Source organism: Diabrotica undecimpunctata, chromosome 8 (genome assembly GCF_040954645.1).
Source record: "Diabrotica undecimpunctata isolate CICGRU chromosome 8, icDiaUnde3, whole genome shotgun sequence".
Lineage (NCBI taxonomy): Eukaryota > Metazoa > Arthropoda > Insecta > Coleoptera > Chrysomelidae > Diabrotica > Diabrotica undecimpunctata.
Window position 1 is genome coordinate 16,576,420 of NC_092810.1, and position 27,009 is coordinate 16,603,428.

Genomic DNA, 27,009 nt, shown 5'->3' on the forward strand with positions numbered 1-27,009 from the left:
TATTCTCAACATAAATATGATACGGGCCTAAATCAGTACTTACATACAAAAACTCCTGTCTTTCTTTCGATGTGTTATCGTTATCGATGGTCATTGCTGTTGTTGTTTGTATATCATTTGTATTTTTTTGACGTATATCTGGGGGCACTGGGTCGTCTGGGGGTTTCCCCCCGACTAACTGGTCCATTTAATTGTTCTTAAAACTCACAATCTAATTTTATTTTTACACCTAATCTGCAGATTTATAAAAACACAATTTTTAAACGAAAACAGTTTAATTTCGTTCCGCTTTGTCGATAGGCACGTCCGATTCGTAGGTGAACTAGAACACGACTGAAAGACAAAGTTGTTGCCTTGCTTAAACCTGGCAAAAACTCCAACGACCACAAAAGTTATCGGCCAATATATCTATTTATTTTGTCAGCTATACAGAATACTTCTGTACATGATCCTTAATATAAACCGATAATAGAAGTAAAAAATGCAAATTAAAAGACAAAAGTGGCTATATATGACAGGTTAGATCATATATGTCACAAATACTAAATCTTGCCCAACACAGCGAAGAGAAGTACGAAAAATATCAGGTATGAGGAGTGGTATTTGTTAATCTAAATGCCGCTTATAAATAGTTATTTAAATAACTTATAAAATATTTAGTTATAAATTAGTCAGCCAAATTCAGGGAATATTAAGACTCACATCCATACATAAGCTCTACAATATCGTAGCTATCAATCCACCTAATATCCGAAGATAAGTAGCTAGAGAGCAAAAAAAATAAAGTCCAGATTCGTGACATCCACTCCACGAATACCAGCCCATTTTATGACTAGAATCAAGGAAAAACTGGCTATATCAACACATCTGCAAGATATACAAACAAAAATAAGCTGCTCCTCTCCATCTGATCCCTCGAACGGAACTTCCTTATGGTAGTTATCTTCCTTAAATCTGCCAGGAGGACTCTTGCCTGCAAACACCGGTTAACTTGTGTGCATCTGGGGTGGTACAAGACTTATCGCACTTTCTTAGTTAACTTTACCGTTCAAATCGCTCTTTTTGAAGGGACAAGGTTTATTTATGTGAACTGAACATGTAAAGTACAGTCAGTAAGCTATTACTTATAAAGATCATTGCAAATTTGACACTAACTCCACTTATATTGATTACATATTACTCCTAAATACGAGATAAAACATTCAGAAATATGTAATATTGGTGAAGTGGTATAATTCATGTTAGAAAAATTAATCATTCTTCCCTTTTTTATGCACTACTACCCATTTTAACAAAAAAATATCTATTTTAGCACTTAAATATTTATTTTGAGATATCCTTCTATCCAGAATTAAAAAATAGAATAATAAGAAATAGAATCCAGAAAAAAATAAAATAATTAAATAGAAGAATTAAAATAATAAAAAAGCTGTATATAAGATATCATGAAACAATGGATGAAATAAAAGAAGTTCTTATTAACCGGATTCTTAAATAAAACGTATAAAGACATACTCACGTTAACAAAATACATTAGGAAATTTTCGCATATGAAAAAACACATCCAACTTGGTAATGAAATCCTTTTGTATCTATAAATCTATTTTTAGAAAAGCAAGTACCTACCAAAAACAGGTATTTGGTAGTACACATATCTGTTACATACTGTAATGCATATGAATGATAACAAAAGTAAGGAGTCTATATGAACCGTTTAGAATATACGCTGGAAATAAACGGCTTAATCCCATAGTTGCCAAATTATCAGAGCTTACTTAAACCGATATACGTATGGTTCCAATATACACGGAACAAGATCTGAACGACCCCTATAATATATACACGTGAACTAAGCGATATACATTCATGATACAGGGGTACTTAGGGGCTCCACAAAATTTTTAAAAATTGTGAAACTATACATGTTGACGAATCGACAGAGCCAATATTATGGAATAGTCAAGTGAGCTCCGTATATCGGTGGCCACTTGACCACGGAGCTCACTTGAACCTGAATTTTAACATGGGCGGAGTCCACTTTATGCCGTAGATATATATATATATATATATATATATTTTTGAAATATTTAAAAACCTCACGATAATCTTATTAAATATATGTAATATACGCAAAAAACATAAATTTTAAAATAAAATAAAAATTTACAACATAATCCGAGTTGTTGGTTTTTTATTTTTATCTTCGTAAAGTAAGTTATGTATATTGGCAGTTTTAAATATTTATGAATATTACATTTTAATTTATATTGTATTATTATATTGAATTATGTTGCAGTGTATTTATTGTATTGTAATTTTTATATTAATAACAAAATAAACAATGAATTTTACTGCAGAGTATGTGTAAAATTTTTTTTTGCATTCAACTCCTTTTATACATAATATAAAAATAAAAATATATATTTTCATTAAAGTATTGATACAATCCTTCATTTACTATACTCCTATTACAGGTCAAATGTTTATATACAGCAAACGATGCACCATATACCTATATAACTAATTCTTTTTCTCTTTCTGCTCTCTCTTACCTATAGCATTACATATGTAATGATTGTGCAGATTGACTCCTATATAAATTTTTAACGGCGAATGCGTGTATAGAATTATAACTTCTACCGGCAGTCCCACTGGACTGCCACACCCGTTTTTTTATATCAATATCGATATCGACAATATCGAAGTAATGTCATATCGACATTCCAGAAGCACTGTATTTAAATAATGATTAAAAGCTAAGACATGATCTTGGTTTTAATGAACAATGATAACAATATCAAAACATAAAAAAAATCAACTTAAATGTAACTTAATCTAAGTACGCAAATGACAAAGAAAACCTACCAAAAAATAACGTAATGATTTGTATTGCCTCCCCTAGCCTCTATAACTGCCTATACACGTCGGCTCATGCTGTCTATGAGGTTGTGAATATCATCTTGCTGGATATTTTGCCATTCCTTTTCTAGAACCATTGTGATATTTTCTCATGCTCAATTAATCTTCTGGTTGATACCGTACTGGTTTATGGAGTACCTTAGATTGTTAAATTTTTTTCTTTTATTTTGTATTTCTTTTTGTTTCTAATTTACATAGTGATTTGTTTAATTATATTGTTCTCACTATTTATTTTGTTTTTCACCTACTTATTTTTTGTACTTATTTTTGTACTTGATATTTTTGTATCACCTACTGATTGTATACCTACTAATTACAAATGTATCTTAAATTTTGACCCTAGAAATGGAAAACTGTTGGATAATAAAGCTATTATTATTATTATTATTATTATTATAGAGCCAAGAGAAGTTCGTTAATTGAGGCTGGTGCGACTTCGCGACCTCTAATATTTCTACCAAACATGTCCCAAACGTGTTCTATTGGGTTCAGATCTGACGAACACGCTAGCCAGTTCATTTTAATAATACCAACTTCCTCTAAATATTGCGTGACACACATTGCAGAGAGGGATCGCGCATTATCTTGAATTAATAGAACATCATCGCCGATATATTGAGAAAAGGGTACTACGTGATTCGCTAAAATTTCTTCAATATACCGGTGTGCAGTCAACGAACCGTCAATAAATACCAATTCAGTGTGCGCCTTTCGGGATATTACGGTCCATACCATCACCCAACCCTCTCCATGGCTAACGCGGGACTAAAAACGCACTCCACAAATCTCTCTCCAGTTCGACGCCATACTCGTTCTCTCCCATCTGATGAGTGAAGGCAGTATCTCGACTCAACCATAAAAAGAACATTACTTCATTGTCCTAAATTCCAATGTAAATGTTCCCTGGAAAATTGTAGTCTAGCCACTCTGTGTCGTGGAAGTAATTTGGGCCTAATTGCTGGTCTGCAACTTTGCAAACCAAATTCATGTAATCTTCGATGAACTGTAAATACACTTATATTATTGCCTCGAACCTCTTGGTTCTTGAGCCTCTTGAGCCTAAATGACGATCCCGCAAAAGCGGTTGAGTCGTTTAAAACGATCATCTAAAGCAGTAGTTTTGCGCTTCCTACCACTTCCCGCTTTACGCTTGTTTGTTCTCAGAAGAATCTTTGGGCCTTATCACGACATTAATGGCAACCAATACCGAATGAGAACAAATGCTGAGGTCAAGCAGATGTATAGAGCGAGCGATATAGTCCAAGAGAATAAATCCCAACGTCTTAGATGGGCTGGCCATATCCATAGACTCCCTAATAACCGCCTTGTCAAATTAATATGGGAGGAAGCCCCCACAGGAAGAAGACCCTTAGGACATCCACGAATGCGATGGAGAGACAATATATGGTCAGATCTAAGAACAATGGGGCTGCCCACTGACCCAACTATTATGGACGACCGTTCAAGATGGAAGGAAGTTGTGCAGTCAGCCAAAACCCACCCCGGGTTGTAGTGCTACGAGAAGAAGAAGAAGAAGAAGAAGAAGAAGAAGAAGTGGCTGTAATTCAAGTGTACTTGGCTAAAATATTTTAAGAAGGAACAGACCTACGACTTAAATATTTTGTGTTGGTATCATGTGACGTCACTTACTATAACGCCGATGACGTGCATCAATATTTATACTGTGCCAACTCTACATATTTCATTAAAGGTATATGGACCGTTTGTTCGAATGCTAATCAAAAGTTGATTGTAATCAAATATTTAATTACAAGCAAATACATCACAGCAGCTAATTGCTTATTATTATTATTGATTTGTAAATAAAAACATGAAATCAGAAAGAGTTTAATTATGGTTTATTTTAAATTAAAACGCAAACTAATAAAATTGAATAAAATAAATCAGTCAACATAACCTCAAAATGTGACGTATTTGATTTTAATTAAATATTTGAGTTTTGATTAGCGTTCGAACAATCGGTCCATCGAGCAAAAAGACAAAAGAGGGAATGTAAAGGTAGTGGGGGCAAAAATATTGTTAGACAGGAAGTGCCATTTTGAGAGGCCAAATTAAACAAGGAAAGAGAGTCTTTCCTTGTTTAAGAAATCAAATTTAGTTGGGTTATGTTATTATGTGTCCCAACTGTCACATGAAATCTTATTTATATTGAAGTTTTTAACAATTGTTTCACATTTTAGACTGTTATCGTTAATATTTAATTAAAATTTTTTCGTCTAAGACACATTCTGAAAACTATTTTATAGCTACTATTATTAAGTGTGGGAAAATTTAAATTTGGCGCATTCGCATTTCCGGATATGTCCGACATCAGAGGCCACTTTTTTGGTCGCCTTTTCATAACGATTAGATTCCCTCTTTTGTCTTTTTGCTCGATGAATCGGCCCTATAGGTATTTCTCAAAATCTTTTACCACTGTTTGACTCGACGCAGTTACAGACGAAAAAATCAGGAATAAACAATTCCGGAACACTGCGATAAAAATGTACCTGTATAAAATAGATAGCTTAAAATTTTAAAAACAACTATTTGTCCTTTTCTTATTTTCCCAAATGTCAGATTTATATATACTAGTTTGAATTCAAGCAATTCAACAAATGCAAGGCATAACTCATTCGATAACGCAATCACCAGAGCGAAAAAATATAGTATTTTCGTATTTTTGGATGTAAGCCAGACAATTCATAAATGTGTCCTTTTAGTTTATTGTACAAAGGGCCTGAGAGAAGCCAAGTTAAAATTTATTATTGCTGATTATTTCGCGGATATTCACAAAGTACGGACTTTAGATTTATGTATGCCTTTTCACTTACTGCTTTTCAACTACCTTTTTTTAGTATTTTATGCAAATTGGATCTTTATTGAAAAAATTACAGGCAATATTGTATTTTGTAACACTTTTGTAAAAGTGTTACAAAAAGTTTAAGGCATTTTTATGATATTCAAAGCTGAAACGCAAATATTTTCTGGAGACGTAGTTTGTTTTAGACTATATATGTATATTGTAAATTTTTTTTATAAAAATAACCTTATTTAAAATCTGAAAAATTGCACTCCAGCATAAATGTAGCTTATCTAGACATTTGAAATGCTATTCGATACTCAACTACTCCCGGTAGAACCGAAAGTAGTATCAAAGTTTTTTGATTTTTTATTTGAAAGTGTATTTATCGAGATATTCGACCGTTTTCATAATTTTCCTAGGATATCACGATACATCGTTTTTTACCGATTATAACACCTACTATCAACAATTTTAAGACAAATTTCTGTATAAAAGTTACTTATTTTTTTTATGAGAAATTCAAATCTACAATAAAAAATGGGTGTTCCCATTTAAGATTTCACAGTTGCTCCCTTCGGAGTGTAGCTGAAGTTGAGTGTTTGGTGTAATTCGATAGAGTTTTGAAAAATATTGAACACTTTTTCAGTTCTTCGATCCGATGTTCATTTAGCGAAATATTTGACCGTCCCGCTTTTTTGGCACACACACATTAAAAATTTCAAGTTTCTTGAATATTTTTGCCTCTGTTGCAGTAATAACTTTTTTTAGGCTAATATATTTTTTATTTGTCATCAATATTTGTTTTGAAAGAAAAAAAAACGATTTTTTATTGTTTTTATTGAAAAAGCAGAAAACAAACCAAATTGTTGATAAAACAGACATACGAAAAAAAAAAAAATGGACAATACAGAACGTGATAAAACATCAGTGAAAGTTCAATGACTAATATCGTGTATTGCCTCCCCTTGCTCTAATAACCTCTTGCAGATGACGAGGCATACTCTCAATTTTTCTCCGGATTACATGTTTTGGTATGTGATTCCACTCTTTTACTAACAGATCCTTAAGCTCCTTTGTTAGGAGGAGGTGTATGGGTTTGAATACGTTTTTTCAAACCGTCGATTTCCTCAACCTCGTAATTCCAACCTCGTAATTCCAACCTCGTCCAAGTATTGCATACTGATCTCGGCAATATGCGGTCGCGCGTTCTCCAGCATAAAAACGGCGTCTTCTCCAAGTATTTCCATGATGGGCATAACATTTACTTCCAGAATCTCCGTAATGTACCTTCGCGCAGTTAAGGAGCCATTTTCGATGAAGCGTGTGTGGTGTGGCGATGTATGGCTGTGCGGAAGTTAAAAGATATACCTTTCCAAGCCTTGACCTAGCCTTCACCAAATGGCATTCTTGGAGCAATGCAAGCTTGTGAAAATTATTCACCGGTTCTCCTCCAAAAGATAGTCATGCAACTCGAGAAGATAGTCCAGAAGAACGAAGTCTTCTCCTGACTGTTAGCAAGGCTAACATTGCGATTTCGTACTTCTTGTAGATGATTTCGATGCATAACCGTAGTTGAGGTCGTTTCGTAAAGCCTGAAACACAAGGAAACGGTCATCTCGTGCCGTGGTCGTTCTTCTTCGTCCAGAGCCAGGTCGTTTGGTTAGCAAACCCGTCTCTTGAAAGCGTTGAAGCACTCGTTAAGCCTCGTGAGACTTACGCCAACAATTCTTGCGTCAACAGTTTCACCAACAGTCAATGGCATTTTTTGCAAAAAATAAACACTAATAACGGCACTAATAAACACTAATAATGGCACTAATAAACACAAATAGTGGCAATAATAAACGTTTGTTCGTTGCGTTTGAACAGAAAGTCGAAGCACAAATAAGACATTTAAAACAAGCGGCAGTTACAGGTACCGTTCATTTTGGGAAGTGTGCACTTTTCCGCGAAATCGGCCCTATCGGAATTCTTTGTTACAAAGGAAACCGCTAAGCCGACAACAATTCTCAGAAACATGCATTAGTTTGTATTTGTGTTATTATTATTTAGAATAAAGCTTGTTAAAAATGAAATATCGGTGATTTTCAAGGTGACCCGAATTTTATGATCGCGAGTGTATATGAAACAGACATTCAAGCAGAATCGGTAACATTCACCGAACATCGCGCGGTTGCCTTGCTGCAGAAGTCTGGCATATTTCGACCAGTTCCTAATAAAGATTTGAATTCCTTCGCGATCGAGTCCAGAAGCTCTCGCGATCGACCCATGGTACAATGATATTCATTGTACCATGCGATCGACCGGTCGATTGCGATCGACCATTTAAACACCGCTGGTTTAGCATATTGTGTAATACAAAATAGATCATATAAAAATTTTTACGCTGATTTGATTTGAACATATATAGTAACTATTTTTAATATTTTGCTTTTTGTGTACTATCAACATTATTTAAATTCTTTACACTTTTCTTTACAGATGGTTATGAACAAAAATCAAGAGTGAAACGACCTAGAGCACCTCCTCCAGAACCTGAAAACGACGTAGAAAGTGATTTCGAGGAACGAAACAAAGAATTAAATCCGAACTATGTACCTCCTGGATTTCTTAGTCCGTCTGTCATTGAGTATCTGGAGCTAGGAAAATCCATACCAGGTACAATATTTTATTATCAACAAAATGTTGGAATTTATTAACTTAGTATTAATAATATTAAAAAAAATGTCTATTCTTGATTATTTTTGATCAGCTTTTAATTTTTTTTATTTCAATAGTATGGAATTTTGATTCAAGACTGATAATTAATGGTGGACATGTGCTATCGAAGCGTATCCATAAGCTAATCTGCCGCATATGGACACTAGAACTCATCCCAGAGGATTGGAAAGTAGGAATCATATTTCCTTTGTAGAAGGGGAAAGACAAACGACTCTGCGAAAATTATAGGGGCGTAACAGTGTTAAATTTCGCCTACAAGGTATTTTCAGGAATTATATACAGCCGTCTTAAATCATTTTCGGAATAAATAATTAGTGAATACCAATGAGGCTTCAGACCAAAGAGGTCAACTGTATACCGAATACATATGTTAAGAGGTGTACATAAAAAATGTGCTGAATATAACATATCAATTTACAACTTGTATACTGATTTCAAACAGGTGTTTGATAGAGTAGATAAACAGAAAATGTTAAAACAACTATCCGTTAAATACCGAAAAAGTCAGTTAAACTTATGCAAATGGCTTTGGAGGATTCTAAATCCATGATGAGAATAGATGGAGATATGGCAGAGATATTTGATATTAAAAATGGAGTTAGGCAAGGTGATGCCTTATCAACAACATTTTTCAATCTAAGTTGAATGCTGTTTTAATATAAGATCCACTTAAATAAGTGCATACGCCGATGATGTTGCCGTAATAAGTCGCAATAGAAGGATATTGAGTGAAAAAGCTAGAGATTGGAAACGAGAAGCCGCTGCATTTGGTCTAAATATAAATATAAGGAAAACAAAATACATAAAGTACACGAAGTCAAATCAACATGAGAATCTAAAGGTAGATCACCATACCTACGGATATGCCTCTACCTAGGCTCAATATTAAACGACAGCAACAACGTCAGTCAAGAAATACAAGCACGGATTCTTAGCGGTAATAAGTACCTTTATGCGTACAAGGGCTTAATGAACAGTAAGTTACTGAATCTTAAGTCTAAGCTTAGAATCTACAAAACAGTAATTAGACCAGTGGTCACATATGGATGTAAAACGTAGATCCCTTTCACCACTGATGAAAATCAATTAAGAAAATTTGAGCGCAAAATATTAAAAAAGATATTTGGACCAACCCATTGTAGCAATGTTTCGTGGAGAATTAAAATGAACTGTGAACTGGATGAATTAATGTAGAGTGCAGATATTGTTAGATTTGTTAAGTCACAAAGATTAAACTGGCGTGGCTGCTTAGAAATATTGCCAGATAATCGGTCTGTAAAATTAATCTAGAGATGAAAACATCACGGAAATAGGACAATAGAAGGCCCTAACAGGTAGATAGACGATGTAGAGGAAGATCCATGAACATCAGGCAGTGGCGAAGGAAAGTATCGGACAGGGCAGAATGGAAGAACCTTGTTAAGCAGGCCAACAACCACAAAGGGTTGTAGCGCCATTAGAAGAAAATGAAGTATGACATATTGTTGCTAATTTATTTAACTTTATATGCTAATGTGATTTTTTTTATTTCCGTGCAAAATCGCCTGTAATTTGTTTTTGTTTTTTTCTGTTTTATTTCACGTCTAATTGTAATACGTCTATTTCTTTTAAATTATTCTATGTAGTACTTTGATTCCGTTATTTTTTACTTCTTATTTTCCTTCACTGTATAAGCTGCATTTTACATACTTCTTCTTCTTCTATCTTCTGTTTAGGTAATTCTGCCTGTTTCTGTTTTCTTGGATTATGTCTTCATGTTATATCGTGACTCTATCCTTTCCGTGGTCAGCCCTCACTTCCGGTACGTTCACTTGTCTCTTTTTGTCTTTACTTTTTTTTCTCTGAGGGTGGAAATTTCTAAAAAAAAACCGTACCAGCTTAACCCATCTCTGGGGATCGCTGCGTGTGTTGGATTCAGGGTAGGGGAGTACAGCCCATTTCCCGTTAGAAGACGAAGGTCCTGCAAAGCACCCTCCCTTACTTGTGTACAGTTGACTGTCACACGTACGACGAATCATTCGCAATGTTGTAAATTCTCCATGAATTTACAACTGTGCAATCCACAAGGTTCATAAACAAGGGCCACCACCACTTTTTACTTCTTACTCGGATCCTATAATTTGATACCGAATTATCTAGGAGATCAACACCTCCCATATGTCGGTTATAATCGTTAATCATATTGGGCTAAGGTGTTGAATCTTCCTTTCGTAGCTTCCGATTATATCTTTTAACTGTAACAATTGTATGAACCGTTCCATTGTTGCTGGTTACAGTTACAACGAAATTATCGTTTCACCTTGCAACTGATACTTCTGCCTTTTTGTCAAAAGCATGATCAAATTCGCCCCTATTCTTCTTTCCAAGCACTTTGCTACTTTGTAGAGGACATCCCGGTAACCTATTCTCATTCACGGTGCTAGTAAAGAAAATTCCCTTTTCACCTAGAATGTGGAATAGTGCAAGCAAAAAGAAGTTGTCGAAGAAAACTCTATGTTCTGAAGGATTTTGCATTACACGTAGCAGATCCAAAACTACTTGCGTCCTTAATGTGTATTGAGATTCTGCCTGGATTTGTGCCACTATAAGGAATGAATTGGTATAGATATCCCTCTGAGCTACACAAGCACCAAACCTTGAAGCCAAAGCGCACTGGTTAACCCTTCATAAACGTTTTTGCAGAAATAGTCCAAACTGCAAATGTCGTTCGTTCATCAGCAAAAATATGGACGTATTTTGGCAAATTTATCATTTTTGTCAAGCTATTATTATAGGAGACATGAAGATTTCTTTTTATTCGGAAGATGTTTCGACTCATGCACTTTCTCACGAGCTCCACGCCTTTATCTGGGTCTTTTGATCAATACATATCACATGCCGGAAGTGTATGATAACCGGTAAGGATTAAAATACCAAAAAACTTCTGCAGTTGAGCTGCAGAGAGTTTGAAATCATGTCTGTTGTTATACCGGGCATACGTCAGGATGAATTCGAGTATCTTCTAGAATACAATATCGTCAAAAAATAAAGAGAATATTTCAAATGGTGTTTTCCCAGCAAGTCTCAGCTTCATTTCTTCCTTTTTATTAAATTTAATTTTGCGTTTTCGTTGGGAACTTACTGTTCTTTTCTTCCCCCTAGTTGTAGATGGTTCCAATATGGATTCTGTAGGCGTCTTAGCCTCATTTCGAGACCTTGTGTGGATCTCGAATGTTCCAGCGATATCAGTCAAAGCTCTTTCCTCTATAAGAAGATTATCATCCAAATCCTCTTCATCTGTTAACACATTAACTAAAGGAGGTATATAAACTGCATCTATCTCATCCGCTTCTTCTAAATCAGAATCCTCCTCCAGTATAGCTTGCAGTTCTTTCACTGAAAGAGGTCTCTTCATTTCATATTCGGACAGTCTAAAAATAGAAGATCGTTTCAGAATACGTATATGTAAATGTATTATCGTACATATCTGATAATATGTATAAGGGATTATGTGTATGGAATATTATCTGGTAATACTATTTATATGGAATCTGTATATGGGATTTACAAAACACTAATAACAAATTTTACATACCCTCTGGATATCTTGATTCACGGTAAAAATACTGCAAAATTGTAAAAAATAGCTACTATAACAAGTAGACTCACTATTATTATACCAAAGAAACCACTACACAGTTGGAAATAATAGCTAAGACTGAAAAATTTTGTATTATTAAGATAGTAGACTATCCAATACAATCTCCTGAACAAGGAATGCTGGTTTGGTCTAATTTTAAATATCTTGTGATTTATTATGCGAGCTCAAACGTCACCGACAGATAATAGTAAATTTGGAGTGTTTTGATTATTATTTCAAAAACTTAACAACATAATATGGACCATTAACACGTCAATAAACTATTTATATAGAAGATCCATATATAAACTATAATATTCATCACATGAAAATCGTAGAAAAAAAAATTAAAGAAATGTTTCGTTTTCGATACTTTGGCCATTAATGGGTTAATATATTATTATATTTGTATATATCTCTACTTATTCTTATCTATATTTACAAATAAAAACTAAAAATGATAAATAATGAAAAATATTAAAGATAATGCATTAATCCAATCTAAGAATTTATTACTTTATAAATTTAACTACTATTATACAAAAAACAAATCATGTACAGGCCAAACCTTCAAAATACTCACGTCCAATAAATTCTTGGTGAATCATACGGTCGTACCGTTTTTACAAATTGTGTCAAATCAAATCTAAAAATAAAAAGGAAGTACTTAAAAGTCAATTAGTAACAGACCAGTTCCGCCTTCTGTACAGTAACGAATTAAAATAATATTACACTACTCTTGGTGGGGTGCTACTATTAGTACCGCCTGTATTATAGAATTTCTCTATTACTTCCAAGTTAGCAATATAGAACCGTCATGAATTTAATATTTTAAACAACTGGTAGTCACACTAATAATCCAGAACTTGGACGAGGACTATATTTGGAAGCGAAAAAGATCTATATCAAACATCCACACCAAAAGAAAGGCCACTATACGAAAACAGCCTGTTCAGGGATTAACAAATGTCTCAAAATTCTTAAAACCGGTAAGCAGTAGTAGTGACAATGATGACTCGAAGACAAATAGTTTTTTAAGTCGTACAATAATATAGCCATAGACTTTGAATCAATAATATACACTCACCGACGAGAAAAACAGAGAGCTTGCTGCATTTTTAAAATAAAAACTTTAAATTTTAATTCTCTTTAAACTTTTATTTTTATAATAACGTAAACACAAACGAAACAAACTGTTGTTAAGTAATTTCTAGTAAAACTGAAGTGCTCATAGAACAGAAATAAAGACTATTCTTATCACTTTTAAAAGTGCAAAGGTAGCTCTTGATACTCTATTGTTATTCTTTTGTTCTTGTTGATGTGAGTAAATTCTCAAGTCGAATCCAGTGTCAAACACAATTTGAAGATGAGTTGCGTTGATTTAATCTCAAGAATTATGGTTGTAAATACCGAAACAGCGGCTGCTGTTGTTACATTGCTTTAAGACGGAAGAAGTGAGTGATATATTGCTCAAAAGTATTAAATATCTAATAGTACTGTCACAGAATACTAATCACAACATTGTGATTAGTATTCTGTGGTACTGTGCACTGAAGTGATGATCGCTTCATCCTATTAGGGTGCGTTCATTACGGAAACCATCGCATGGTATCCTCGCCCAGATCATTGATAGCCCAGTTAAATAAGCATTTTTTTCATGACACTCGTCCGGCCAGGCAAACGACAATTATTGTTTGCAATAGTATGGACCTCTGTAACAAAAACCTATATGTTTCCTGCAGTCGACTTTTTGGACTTAATTAGTTATTAACAAATTAAGGTCAAAACACGGAAAATTTTTGCTTTTTTCGTCTATCAGCAGAAAGTGAAGCATTTTAAACAAATTTTAGAAGAGAAGAAACTTATAAGTTACATAAAAATATTCAAAATAGCGTTTTCTAAATGTTTTTATCCTTATTTGTTGCTAAGGAAGTTGCAAAATAAGTCAAAAATTTTGGTTTCTTATAAATGTTAATAACTTTTTTGAAAATAAACTTATAACATTTATATTGCATGGAATGCTGTGTCTTATAGTACTTAAAATACGGTCAAAATACTTACCTTAAATATTATTAAAAAAAAAACAATTAAACAAATTAGGTGGTTTATTTGACAATTTATTTATTATAAATGCGTATAATGCGTATTCGCAATATACGCAAAAAGTACATACAAGTTCAAAAATAAACGTTGAAATACATAAAAAAGGACCAGATATACAGTTAACAGCTCCTTCCCCCTCCCTTCAGCTCCCGCGAGTTTCAAAATCCGCTGATTTTAAAGAACATATTTTGAAGCTTTGTGGACGATTCCATTAAAAGACAATATTTTTAGAAGCTAGTACATTAAAACTATAAAGTATATTTAGTCAAATACCGCCAATTAGATTTATTAATTGTTATAAACAAAGCTGCTATGAATTAAATAAAAAAAGAGGCTAACTTTGTCCCAAATTATTTTAGGACAATTTTTTTTACTTTTGAATTTGTCAAAAAATTCAGGCTTTTTAACCCAGATATTACTACCGTCCTTTTAAAAGGCAGTGTAAATTATGCGTAATTTAGGTTAGTACAGCTACCAACTGATAGATGGCTCTAGATGGAGTGTTTTCAAGAGCCAGCATTCGACATGTTTTAACGATTTTAGTGCGCGCACATGCTGTAATTGTGAGGTTATCTGTGTAAATTGCCAGGTTTTGGACTACAAAATGGATGCTTATAATTGGAGGTAAGTCTAGAATTAAAAAACTGTTATTTCACGGCACTAGCATGTGGATTATTGTATAATAGGGACTTATATACGTATATTCTTGACTCGAATAGTTGTCACGTTGTTTCAAAGGCTCGCCGCTTGGGATTTCATTTTGTTCTTTTAAAAGGACGGTAGTAATTAGTACTACCAACGTGCGTATTGTTTCAGGAGGCCTCTCAAATTGCATAAGCTATTAAAAGAGCTTGATTCTGATGAAATCCCAGTCCCTCCAAATGGTTTGATCATATTTCCCCCAGAAAATGCCAATGATGATGTCACCGATTGCGACTCCGGCGATGAAGAACTAACTAAAATAAATAATTTACCGGGTAGTCAGTTGAGAAACGATGTAGAACTTGTTTTTGACAACGCGACTGAATTACCACAAGATTTTATGAATTCCAGCCTACCAGAAGAAGATTCGGATGATGACAATATACCATTGGCTTTGTTTCTTTCCAAGGAAAAGCTGCCCCATCAATTAGAGAAGAGAATATCTGCACACTGGATTCAAGGAGACTTGTATCAACACCCTGATTGTACTTACTGGAAAACTCAATTTGGACCGAAAATGACTCAGTCGCCGATGGAAATTTTTAATTTGTTTTTTGATGATGAAGTCATCAATTTGGTTACCGAATACACTAACATCTACGCAGGACAAAGAAATCTTTTGAACGACGTTACTCAAAATGAGATTCGATGTTTTATAGGCGTTCTTGTATTGAGTGGTTATGTGGTTGTGCCGAAAAGGTACATGTACTGGGAAAATCGTGACAATTCGCACAACGCAATGGTGGTAGCTGCTATATCTAGGGATAGATTTTCCCACATAATGAAAGTTTTGCATGTTTGCAATAACTTGTCATTAGATAAATTTGATAGATTTGCCAAGATGCGACCCCTGTTTGTCGTAATAAACAAAAAATTTATACAATTTTCCCCTTTAGAACAACATCACAGCATAGATGAGGCAATGGTTCCGTATTTTGGTCGCCATCCCACAAAACAATTCATCAAGGGAAAACCAATCCGTTGGGGGTACAAAATGTGGGTAGGAGCCCTTCGTCTGGGATACATAGTTTGGTTTTCTCCTTACCAAGGTAATTCCACTACAATACCTGAACAATATAAAGTCCTTGGATTGGGTGCATCAGTAGTACTATCTTATGCAGACAGATTGAATGAAGTATGGCCTCAAAGGCGATTCCATCTTATTTTTGATAATTATTTTACTTCTATTCATTTACTGCATGAGCTAAAACAAAGAGGCATATTTGGTACAGGCACTGTAAGGGAAAATCGCCCCATAAAATGCCCTTTACCCTGTTCATCTATTATGAAAAAAACTGAACGTGGTAAATACGAGTATCGTCTTGATAAAAATACAGGAATAGTGGTTTGCCGCTGGCATGATAATAATATCGTTTCTATTGCTTCCAATTTTGTACCAGTAATGCCTTGCTTCTCTGTAAAGAGATTTTCATAAGCAGAGAAAAAACATATTCAAGTTCCTCAACCAAATATTGTTAGAATATACAATAACTTCATGGGTGGCGTTGACCGCAGTGACCAGAACATCAGTTTATATCGAGTGTCCATAAGAGGAACGAAATGGTATTTTCCCCTTTTTGCTCATTGCGTTGATATGGCTATTCAAAATGCGTGGCAGATTCACAAAACTCAAGACGGTAAACTGGATCAACTTGAATTTAGAAGATCTATTGCAACTAATATTTTGGAAACTTTTAAAAAAGAAACAAAACGCGGACCTTCTAAGCGGAATTCGAATTCGGTAGCCAATTCAAGATATGACGGTATTAACCACTTGGTTCTTTATCAAGAAAAGCAATCGCGATATGGATATTGTCACAAAAAAGTCCAGTTTTTGTGTGAAAAGTGCAAAATACCTTTACATCCAAAATTTTGTTTTAAATCCTTTAATTCTTTGTAAATTGATACTAATAAAATATATATGATATCTGGTACCGTATATTACTACCGTCATTTTAAAAGAACATGTCAAAACTTGACAGGTATCGTCATAAAAAAATATATGATTGTGTTTTTTGGTTCCATATGCTATAATTTCCATGAAAATTCGAAATTAATTCAAAATGTTAACAATAAAAGTTTCAGTAATATCTGGGTTAAATACAAAAAAATAATATTCTTACAGGAAATGGTTAAAAAGTTATTCTAATTGTTCAAAATTATTTTGCAATATTTAAAATTAATTTTCTTATTTTTTTTAAATGTAAATAACTTATATTGTTGCAAAAAAAATTAATTTGGGATAAACAAATCAAATAACTTTTAAACTATTTTACCAATCACTTTAAAAAATTTTAACTGTATTTTACGCACTATAAGACACAACTTTCCATAAAATATAAATGTTATAAGTTTATTTTCAAAAAAGTTATTAACATTTATAAAAAACCGAAATTGTTTACTTATTTTGCAACTTCCTAAGCAACATATAAGGATATAAACATTTGGAAAACGCCATCTAGAAAGTTTTTATAGGACTTATAAGTTTCTTTTCTTCTAAAATTTGTTTAAAATGCTTCACTTTTTGCTGACATACGAAAAAAGCAAAAATTTTTCGTTTTCTGACCTTAATTTGTTAATAACCAATTAACTTCAAAATATCGACAACAGTAAACATATAGGTCTTTGTTACAGAGGACCATACTACTCAAAACAATTATCGTTTGCCTGGCCGGACGAGTGTCAAAAACAGTGTACTTTTTTTGCTTATTTCCCTGGCTTATGACAGTGAAGTGAACGCTCGAATTTAAAATAAAATGCATTTATTTGGTCGCAGCGAGGCTCGGTGCTCGGCACCTCGTTGTGTCGATCGTAGAGTACTTGGGACGAGAATCGTTAAAATACTAAGCCTAAGCTGGAATACTATGGTCCAAGTCCATGGTCCGATACCTGGCTCTAGGCTGAGCGCTGTGCTTTGACGGTGAACGCTGGAATTTTTAAAGTAATGCATTTATTTTACGTGGAGATGATACTATGATACCATCCTATGGTCCTACCGAGGGTGGGCTGTACAAATCCTAAATTAACTTCAGTACGTCCGGAATACTAACGTCAGTGAACGAACAATTATTAGACGAAGGCTTGGAGAAGCAAATTTAAGCAATCGCCGCAATAACTTCTCAGTCGCCATCGAGTTGCGCAGCTTCAATTGTCCTGAAAACATGCTCATTTTGCTGTAAATAATTGGAGGCACCTTTTATTTTCGGATGAGTCCAGGTTTACCTTGCGGTCTCCAGATGGCTGTGAGCGAATATGGCGAAGACCTAATGAGCGTTTTGCAAATGTACCTTCAGTCCTAGGGTAGGCTATCAAGGGGACTCAATTATGGTGTGAGCTGGAATTTCTCTAGAGGCACGTACATAATTGTAAATCGTTTTTGTTGTGCCTTATGCTGGTTTTGTTAGAAATTATATTGTTCTAATGCATGATAATGCCAAGCCTCACAGTGCAAGAATCACTTAACAGTTTTTAAATGAAGTAAACAATTCTGTAATGGATCGGCCAGTATTGAGTCTAGAAGCAAACTCGATAAAATATGTTTCGGGCATGCTTGGACCAGCACCCTGAGCAGACTGTATGGACGAATTTTGAGAAATATGACCGAGGAAGAATATAAGCACAATGAAGAGGAAGAACAAAGCGGGTTCCGTGCAGGAAGGTCGTGCACCGATAACGTATTTTGTCTTAAACAAATAATAGAAAAAAGATCGGCTAAGAATCTAGAAACTCATATTACTTTTGTAGACCTGCAAAAAGCATATGACAACATCCCCTTAACAAAACTGTGGACAACGTTGAAAAGATCTAACATCAACCACACATTGATAAATGCTGTACAAGAACTATATAGAGACTCAAAGGCACAGATAACAACAGGAAAATATCTAACGGAAAAATTCCTGGTTACAAAAGGCTTGTGACAGGCATGCTGTATCTCACCAACCTTATTCAAGATATATGTTGCAGCGGCATTGGAAAGATGGAAAAGAAAGCTACATAGGATGGGTATAGAGCTTAGCAATGAATGTATATATACGCTCCAGTTTGCTGATGACCATGTAGTGCTAGCGACCGACAGGGAAGACATGCAGTACATGCTAAGAAAACTGATAGAAGAATATAACGACTGGGGAATAAATGTCAATACAACAAAAACCAAATATCTTTGTATTAAAAACGAGTCAGATAACATAGACCTCGAAAACGGACAACATATTTCCTGCTGTCAGAGCTATGACTACTTGGGTGTTGCCTTTGACAATACAGGAACTGATACACGGGAAATAGAAAAACGAATCACTCAAGCAAAGAAAGTCTTAGGATGTCTCAATGGTATAGTGTGGAGTAAAGAGATAACGAAAGGAAGGAAATTTAATATATATGAGACCATGATTAACACTACTCTTCTTTATGGCGCTGAAACATGGAGAATTAGTGAAAAGAACAAAAAGCGAATAGAAGCAGTAGAGATGGATGCAATGAGAAGATCTTTAGGTATTTCCAGACGAGACCAAATCAGAAATAATGTAATAAAACAACGTATGGGAATAGAAGGAAATATAACTCAAGATATAGAGAAGAAACAATTAAGGTGGTATGGGCATGTTCAACGGATGCCAGCATCAAGACTTCCCAAAAAAGTAATAGAATGGCAACCGACAGGTCGACGAAAAAGAGGAAGACCCAGATTAGAATGGCAGCACGGCGTAAACAAGTCCATGAGCGAAAGAATTTTAACAACAAACGACTGCGAAGATAGGAAGAGATGGTGTTTAGGTATCGGACAACGTCGAAAGACGTTCTAAACCGATGTGTATATATACATGCTTGGGCGAAGGATACAAAGTCGTGTTCCTGCCCTATTAACCCAATAAGTTCCAAGAAGCTCTTTTAAAAGAATGGGAACTTATTTCTCAACAGTTCTCATTTGATTTTAGGCATGCCAAGGAGAACTCAGGCAATAATTCGAGCACGTGGAGGAAGCATTTATTATTAAAATCAGTTTGTTCGGACACATGATTTAAGTTTTTAATTATTGAGCTTATTTTGTTACAATATTTACTTATGACTTTTTCCTTAATTTTTAAATTGTTATCTACTGAAACAGTTCTTTGTTGAAAACTGAAATTTTTATTAGAAATTACGTAAAACAGTTTGTTTCCTTTGTGTTTTCGTTATTATAATAATATTAGTGTAAAGACAATTAAAATTTTAAGTTTCATTTAAAAAATGCAAGTGCTCCGTTTTGAGATGGACAACATTCCCAATTCGTTTTGTTTCCGAAAACTTGTGAGGACAAAGTGAGCAGATACGGCACTGTTCCTTAACATTACATTCGAACTGCTCATTACGATCAAGGAACTGGCACAAATAATCTTCACCGTACATTAAGTACGACATATTGTGTATAAAAGTTCTTAGTCGAACTGCTAAATTGCATTTGTGGGCCTTGCGGCCATCCAGAACTAGAGCAAGGATTTCGCAGTTTTGCCTACAATGCACACCTTTGTACCACATTCAATGTTCACATCGAAGGAAGACAAGCTAATTGTAAAAATTTGACGATAAGGCTATGTTGCTGCTTGGTGGTTTTCTCCTCAAAATATAAATATTCGTCAACTACTATACAGTGTGTCCGAAAAGTATGGAATAAATTAGATATTTCCTAAATAAAAAGCCCTTTTAAAAAAATCTAAAACACATCCATTTTTAAATTTAATGTTCTACATTTTACAATAAAATTTCATTATACAAGGTGATACACATTACAGTGATGACGTCATTGGATCTTGTTTTAAATGTAACACCCTGTATTTTAGGACATTTTTAGATCGATAAAAATGACCTGATTTCAAAAAAGTATAATACTCGAGTCTAATGGATATAATTTGAAAGATATGCGCTTAGAAAATAAATTATTTATTATCAATTGCAAAAAAGTAGCCTACTTCTAGTTTTTGGTAAACTGTAATTATTTTTCAGTAACGTTCAATAACAATTAAGTAGTACAATAATTGTATTAATTCGTGAATGGTCTGTATTATTCTTCTTCTTCTCGTGCCACTCCTAGCGGAGATTGGAAATCATCATGGCCACTGCGACTTTGTTAGCAGCGCGCCTAAAAAGTTCAATCGAACTACACCCGAACCATTCACGTAGATTACGAAGCCACGATATTTTTCTTCTTCCCAGACTTCTTTTGCCCTTAATTTGGCCCTGCATGATATTTCTTAAAAGTTCGTACTTTTCACCTCTCACAATGTGCCCCAAGTATTCCATCTTTCTAGTTTTTATCTCATTTAGAATTTCGCATCTTTTGTCTAAAGTTTGGAGTACTTGCGTGTTAGTGACGCGGTCCATCCATGATATTCTGAGAATGCGCCTATAGCACCACATCTCGAAAGCTTCGATGTTTTTTGTGGTCAACTGTTTTAGTGTCCAAGCCTCTACTCCATACAACAGGGTAGAAAAGACATAACACCGCAGCATTCGTATTCGTAACTTTATATTGATATCACGATTGCAAAAGAGTTTGCGCATTCTATTAAAGACTGATCTAGCGATTTCTATTCTACATCTAATCTCTTTTGTTTGATCAGTATCGTCTGTGATCCAAGCACCTAGATATTTATAACAGGACACACGCTCAATCGTTGTATTGTCTATTACAAGATTAGCTCTGATGTTCTTTGATTTCGTGATTACCATAAATTTAGTTTTTTTCAAATTAATTTTCAAGCCGTAACTGTTACAGTATATATTGAGACTTTGAACGAGATGTTGTAGTTCTACTAGCGTTCCCGTTAGGAGAACCGTATCGTCAGCATACCTTATATTGTTGATCGTCTCACCATTTATTATCAGACCAAGATCTTCTTCCTCGAGTGCTTGTTCACAAATAGCTTCACTATACAGATTAAATAAAAGTGGCGACAAGATGCATCCCTGCCGGACTCCTCGACGGATTTGAATTTCTTCTGTTAGCCTACCCTTAACCTTCACATTTGCTGTTCGATTCCAATATAGGTTGCATATAATTCGAATATCTCGGCTGTCTATATTTTTCTTTATTAGAATTTGTCTTAGTGGTTCATGTTGTACTTTGTCAAAGGCCTTTTCGAAATCAATAAAGCAGGTGTAAATTTCTTGGTTCATATCTAAGCATCTCTGTGAGAGAACGTTCATTGCAAACAGAGCCTCCCTTGTACCCAGCCCTTTTCTGAATCCCATCTGAGTGTTACTGATGTCTACGTCTAATTTCCTATAGATCCTATTATGGATTATTTTCAGGAACAGTTTTAGAGCATGACTCATCAAGGCTATCGTACGATATTCGCTGCATTCCCTTGTATTTGCCTTTTTTGGCAGTAGTATAAAGGTCGAACGGAGCCATTCCCTAGGTATTATTCCAGTTCTATATATTGTGTTAAATAGATCTAGGAGTATTTTAATAGATTCATCGTCCATAAGTTTGAGCAGTTCTCTGTATTATTGCTTAGAATTAATTTTAAGTAGAAATGAATTTGAGTGTAAAGCAAAGAATTGAAATACTCATGATGATTGGGTATGGAGACAAATCGCGAACTCAGATGGAAGTGTGTAATTTATTAAATGATAAATATCCAGAAATAGTCATCACGCAGTCAACAGTAAGTAAGATTAAAAAGATATTTCGAGAAACTGGTACGGTTGAAAATGCACGCAAATCAGGTCGTCCCTCTCTAAATTATGTTACAACATTAGATGTTTTCCTTGCTTTTAAAGAAGATACCCACACTTCTGTTCGTAAGGTTAGTAGTGATCTCGATGTTTGCAAAACAACGGTACACATAGTACGTAAAAGTAAGTAAAGTAAGTAAAATGCACAGTTGTACAGCAATTAAACGACGATGATCCAGATAAAAGAATACAATTTTGCGAAATAATGATGTATAACAGCCACCGAAACCCTCTCTTGGTTCAAAATATTATTTTTTCTGATGAGGCTACATTCAAATTAAATGGCGAGGTCAACCGTCAGAATTGTAGATACTGGCCAAAAAAAAAACTCCAACTGGATGCGGAACAATCATACACAATACCCGCAAAAGGTAAACGTATGGGCTGGCATTGTAAGAAATAAAATCATTGGACCCTACTATTTCGAAGGTAATTTAAACGGGGCAGCATACCTTCAGTTTTTAAGTGGGTATCTCGTACCTACTTTAGTTAATTTATTCCCCAGTACAATTAATCTTGGAGGTTTTGATAAAAGTTTCTGGTTTCAACAGGATGGTGCGTATCCGCATTATGCTTTAGATGTTCGAAGGTACCTAAACGAAATTTTTCCGGAGTCAGGTGACATAAAAGCTATGTAAATATTTTACTTAGTTTACTAATACTTAACTCACTACTCATATATAATCTTAGTCACCTCCTCTTTTCCCTTCAACAGCAAACCCAAAATGCACTTATTTGGCTATGTTTTTATTGTAGTTGAAGACCAGAGACAGTTGGAAAAAAGTATTGTATTGAGTACTAAGTACTTTCGCTCAGGTCCAGCTTTTTCCTTTTTGTTTTCTCTACCGACCTAGGCCTATGTCTTTTGATTTGTGTTGTATGAATCAGACTGGCAATTATATTGTCTTGTATTTTCGTATTTGGAACTTTATAAAACTCTTTTTTGAATACGCTAATGTAAATAGCCCTTATTTTACGCACGTGAAACGTTTATTGTTGTGCTTAAACGGTACAAAAACAAGGGCTCTTTTAGGAGCTACATACTTGGTAATTTGTTCACTTTTCCTTTTTCCTCCTGTAACTCTTCTCTTTCTAGTCCCATTATTTCCTTCACCAACACTTACACTTCCATCTATCCCATCCATTATTATTTAAATAATAAAGTATATACTAATTGTTTTTAAATACTTTGACAATAAACCCTCACATAACCTCAAATTTGTCAGTCTCACTGGGTCAGCGGAGGGGCAGTTGCAGAGCTCCTATTGGTTGGTTGGAAGTAAGCTGGTTAGCAGGGAACAGTATGGTAGAAATAAGTTGTTTTGCATTTAAAGGTGGTTTTTAACATCCTTTTACCATGGGTAATATTTTTTTTTGCATGAATCAGATAAAATAAACCACTTTGGCTACAACAGAACAATGCATTGGCACATCTAACTAAACTTTGATCTTTGTGTGACTTAAGTCTGTTTGCATGTTACCTCCTGAACTATTTTTGGCATTAAATATGCTAAATAAATAAATTGCATTGTCGTTAATTCAATCAATATCTATTTTTTTTTTTTCAAAATACCATATATTTCTAACATTTCTTTATGTTGCATATATTATTATGCGACATTTTACAAACATACTGTATACTAATTTTTATTTTTACTATCATAAGCATTTATAAAATACTTTCTTTAAATATTACTATGTAATTGGCTAATTGGTAACTTCGTTTTCCTTGAATTTTACAACAGTTATAATTTAGTTGTAAGAACTTTTGCCTACTTTCAAATCTGCATTCTGATGAAAGAATAAAATAGTAGATAGAGTTATATAATACAGCAGACGCATACAAATTGTTATTATTTTTTATTTAAATTAGCAAATATGTATCTACATAGTAATGAGTTTTAATGAACACGCTTTATTACTTATTTCAGGTTATTTGAAGAAGATATTTTTATTTCTTACGATTTCAGAAAATCAGACAATTTTATCTTTGTTTTTATTTATCTTAACCTCCTGAGACCAGTATTTTTTTTTAATATTTTGGTCCTATTTTGGTTTTTGTCCTTTTATAGAATAGAATAGAATAGAATTTATTTAATCAATATACAAAATTAGTTTTGTTTTTGACAAGTCAAAGGAATAGTGACAATACATATGAAACATATACAATTTTTGGCGAATTTAAACATTACAAACATGTATATATTTAATATTAACAATTAAAAAAAACGACAAACACACTTTATGGAATTATAAAAAACATGAAATATAATTATAATATGCAACTACCCTGACCAAACTAGTACTATTGTGTAAAAGCTGTACTTAGGTTTAGGTACTTCGTTTGTGAATAGAAACAATGCTTCAAAAAGTGTGATTTGATTTTAAGCTTAAACGATAACAAGTGAAGACTTTTTAAATGAAATCGTAGGCTTCCACGGCCAGAGTCAGAATTATAGTTTATTCGTCTTCCGGGTTTGGACCGTGTCATTTGTGAGTGACCCAAAAGTGGGTTCATCTCGACGTTTCGCTACAATTGTATGTAGCTTCTTCAGGAGAACAAAAAAGAAAAAGAAAAACAAGAGACAGGAAGATGGGTAGTTAGCAACGGTAACTCAGTTACTCAACGCAACCAGAGGCGAATACTAACTACCAAGATGGGCATTTGGTCACAGTAACTCAACTACTCAACGCAGCCAGAGGTGAAAACCAAATGCCAGGACAGGGATTCACGTCCAACAGCTCAGAACACTAACGCGTCGAGAAGCAGGGAGTGAATCCGACGATTACTCCGCTACCGCTCTATTTATAGTTGCGGTGACCTGTCGTGTCGGGACGTATCGGCACACTCCGTGGCGCGAACGTCAAGAAGCGCGCGCTGGCCAATCATGTGGCTGCATCGTGGTAGCGGGACCGGACGGCGGCTCTAGACTGAGATTCCAGATGGGAGACAAGTAGTATCCTTCCTCTCGATTGATATTCTATTCCTTGTTCCTGTGGACAAGTGTATATTGGCGAAACTGGTCGTTCCGTCAAAACTCGTATTCAAGAGCATCAAAGATGCATTCGATCAGGTCTTTTCTCCCATTCTGCAGTTGCAGAACACTGCCAAGAAACCGGTCATTCCATATTATTCGAAAAAACCCATATTATTTCTAAGAGCCCCTTCTTTTATTCCAGGAAAATCCGCGAATCTCTAGAGATCCGAAAAAATCCACATAATATCAATCGAGAGGAAGGATACTACTTGTCTCCCATCTGGAATCTCAGTCTAGAGCCGCCGTCCGGTCCCGCTACCACGATGCAGCCACATGATTGGCCAGCGCGCGCTTCTTGACGTTCGCGCCACGGAGTGTGCCGATACGTCCCGACACGACAGGTCACCGCAACTATAAATAGAGCGGTAGCGGAGTAATCATCGGATTCGCTCCGTGCTTCTCGACGCGTTAGTGTTCTGAGCTGTTGGACGTGAATCCCTGTCTTGGCATTTGGTTTTCACCTCTGGCTGCGTTGAGTAGTTGAGTTACTGTGACCAAATGCCCATCTTGGTAGTTAGTATTCGCCTCTGGTTGCGTTGAGTAACTGAGTTACCGTTGCTAACGACCCATCTTCCTGTCTCTTGTTTTTCTTTTTCTTTTTTGTTCTCCTGAAGAAGCTACATACAATTGTAGCAAAACGTCGAGATGAACCCACTTTTGGGTCACTCCCAAATGACACGGTCCAAACCCGGAAGACGAATAAACTAGAAGACTTTTTACTTCATCTGGCAAAAAGTTATACAAACTAACATCAGTCGAATTTTTTATGCTCTTTGTCAACCTAAAACGTTGTGCTCTAATAGCATCTCTAGATCTTGTATCATGATCATGGACGTTGGAGTTTATGTTAAACTTACCTTTGTTGGTACGAATTTCAATCAGCGTCTCATATATATATAGAGTGAAGGTAGTGGCATAATACCTAAATCCAGAAATAAAGGTTTACAGCGTTCCCTATACTCTGCTCTTGCAAGTATCCTTTTATTATTTAGTATTTTAAGAGTAAATTACGCAAAAACTATGAGACTTAAGTATAGGACATCTTTATGCTGTTCAAAAGAGGAAACTTTTTTTAGTATTACGTGTTTGGGACTTACATTTTGTATAATATAGGATTTTTAGGTCAGTCTTGCAACAGTGTGTAGTTGCAACCTGTAAGACTAATGGACTCGCCAGAGTGGCAATGTACATGTACAAGGGGAGTAAGGTTGTAGAGAGAAGTTGTTATAATGGCGGAAATAACATAGCATTGTAAGTTTGTTTGGTTAAATAAAAAGTTGGAAATATCAGTTGGGATATTAATTTTGGCAAAGAAAACCTACGTTAAGAAAAGTTAAAGTTCTTAGCGCAATCATTATGATTAATTAATATCCATGGTGTTC

The 27,009-nt window shown here is 34.7% G+C and overlaps 1 protein-coding gene across 1 annotated transcript in view; it reads left to right on the forward strand.

The window, feature by feature from the left end:
* LOC140448307 (uncharacterized) overlaps positions 1-27,009 on the forward strand; it is a 154,342-nt gene that overhangs the window by 112,792 nt on the left and 14,541 nt on the right. The window contains exon 2 of the mRNA XM_072541395.1: positions 8,207-8,383. Within this exon, the coding sequence (XP_072397496.1) occupies positions 8,207-8,383 (177 nt within the window). The remainder of the gene's footprint in view (positions 1-8,206; positions 8,384-27,009) is intronic.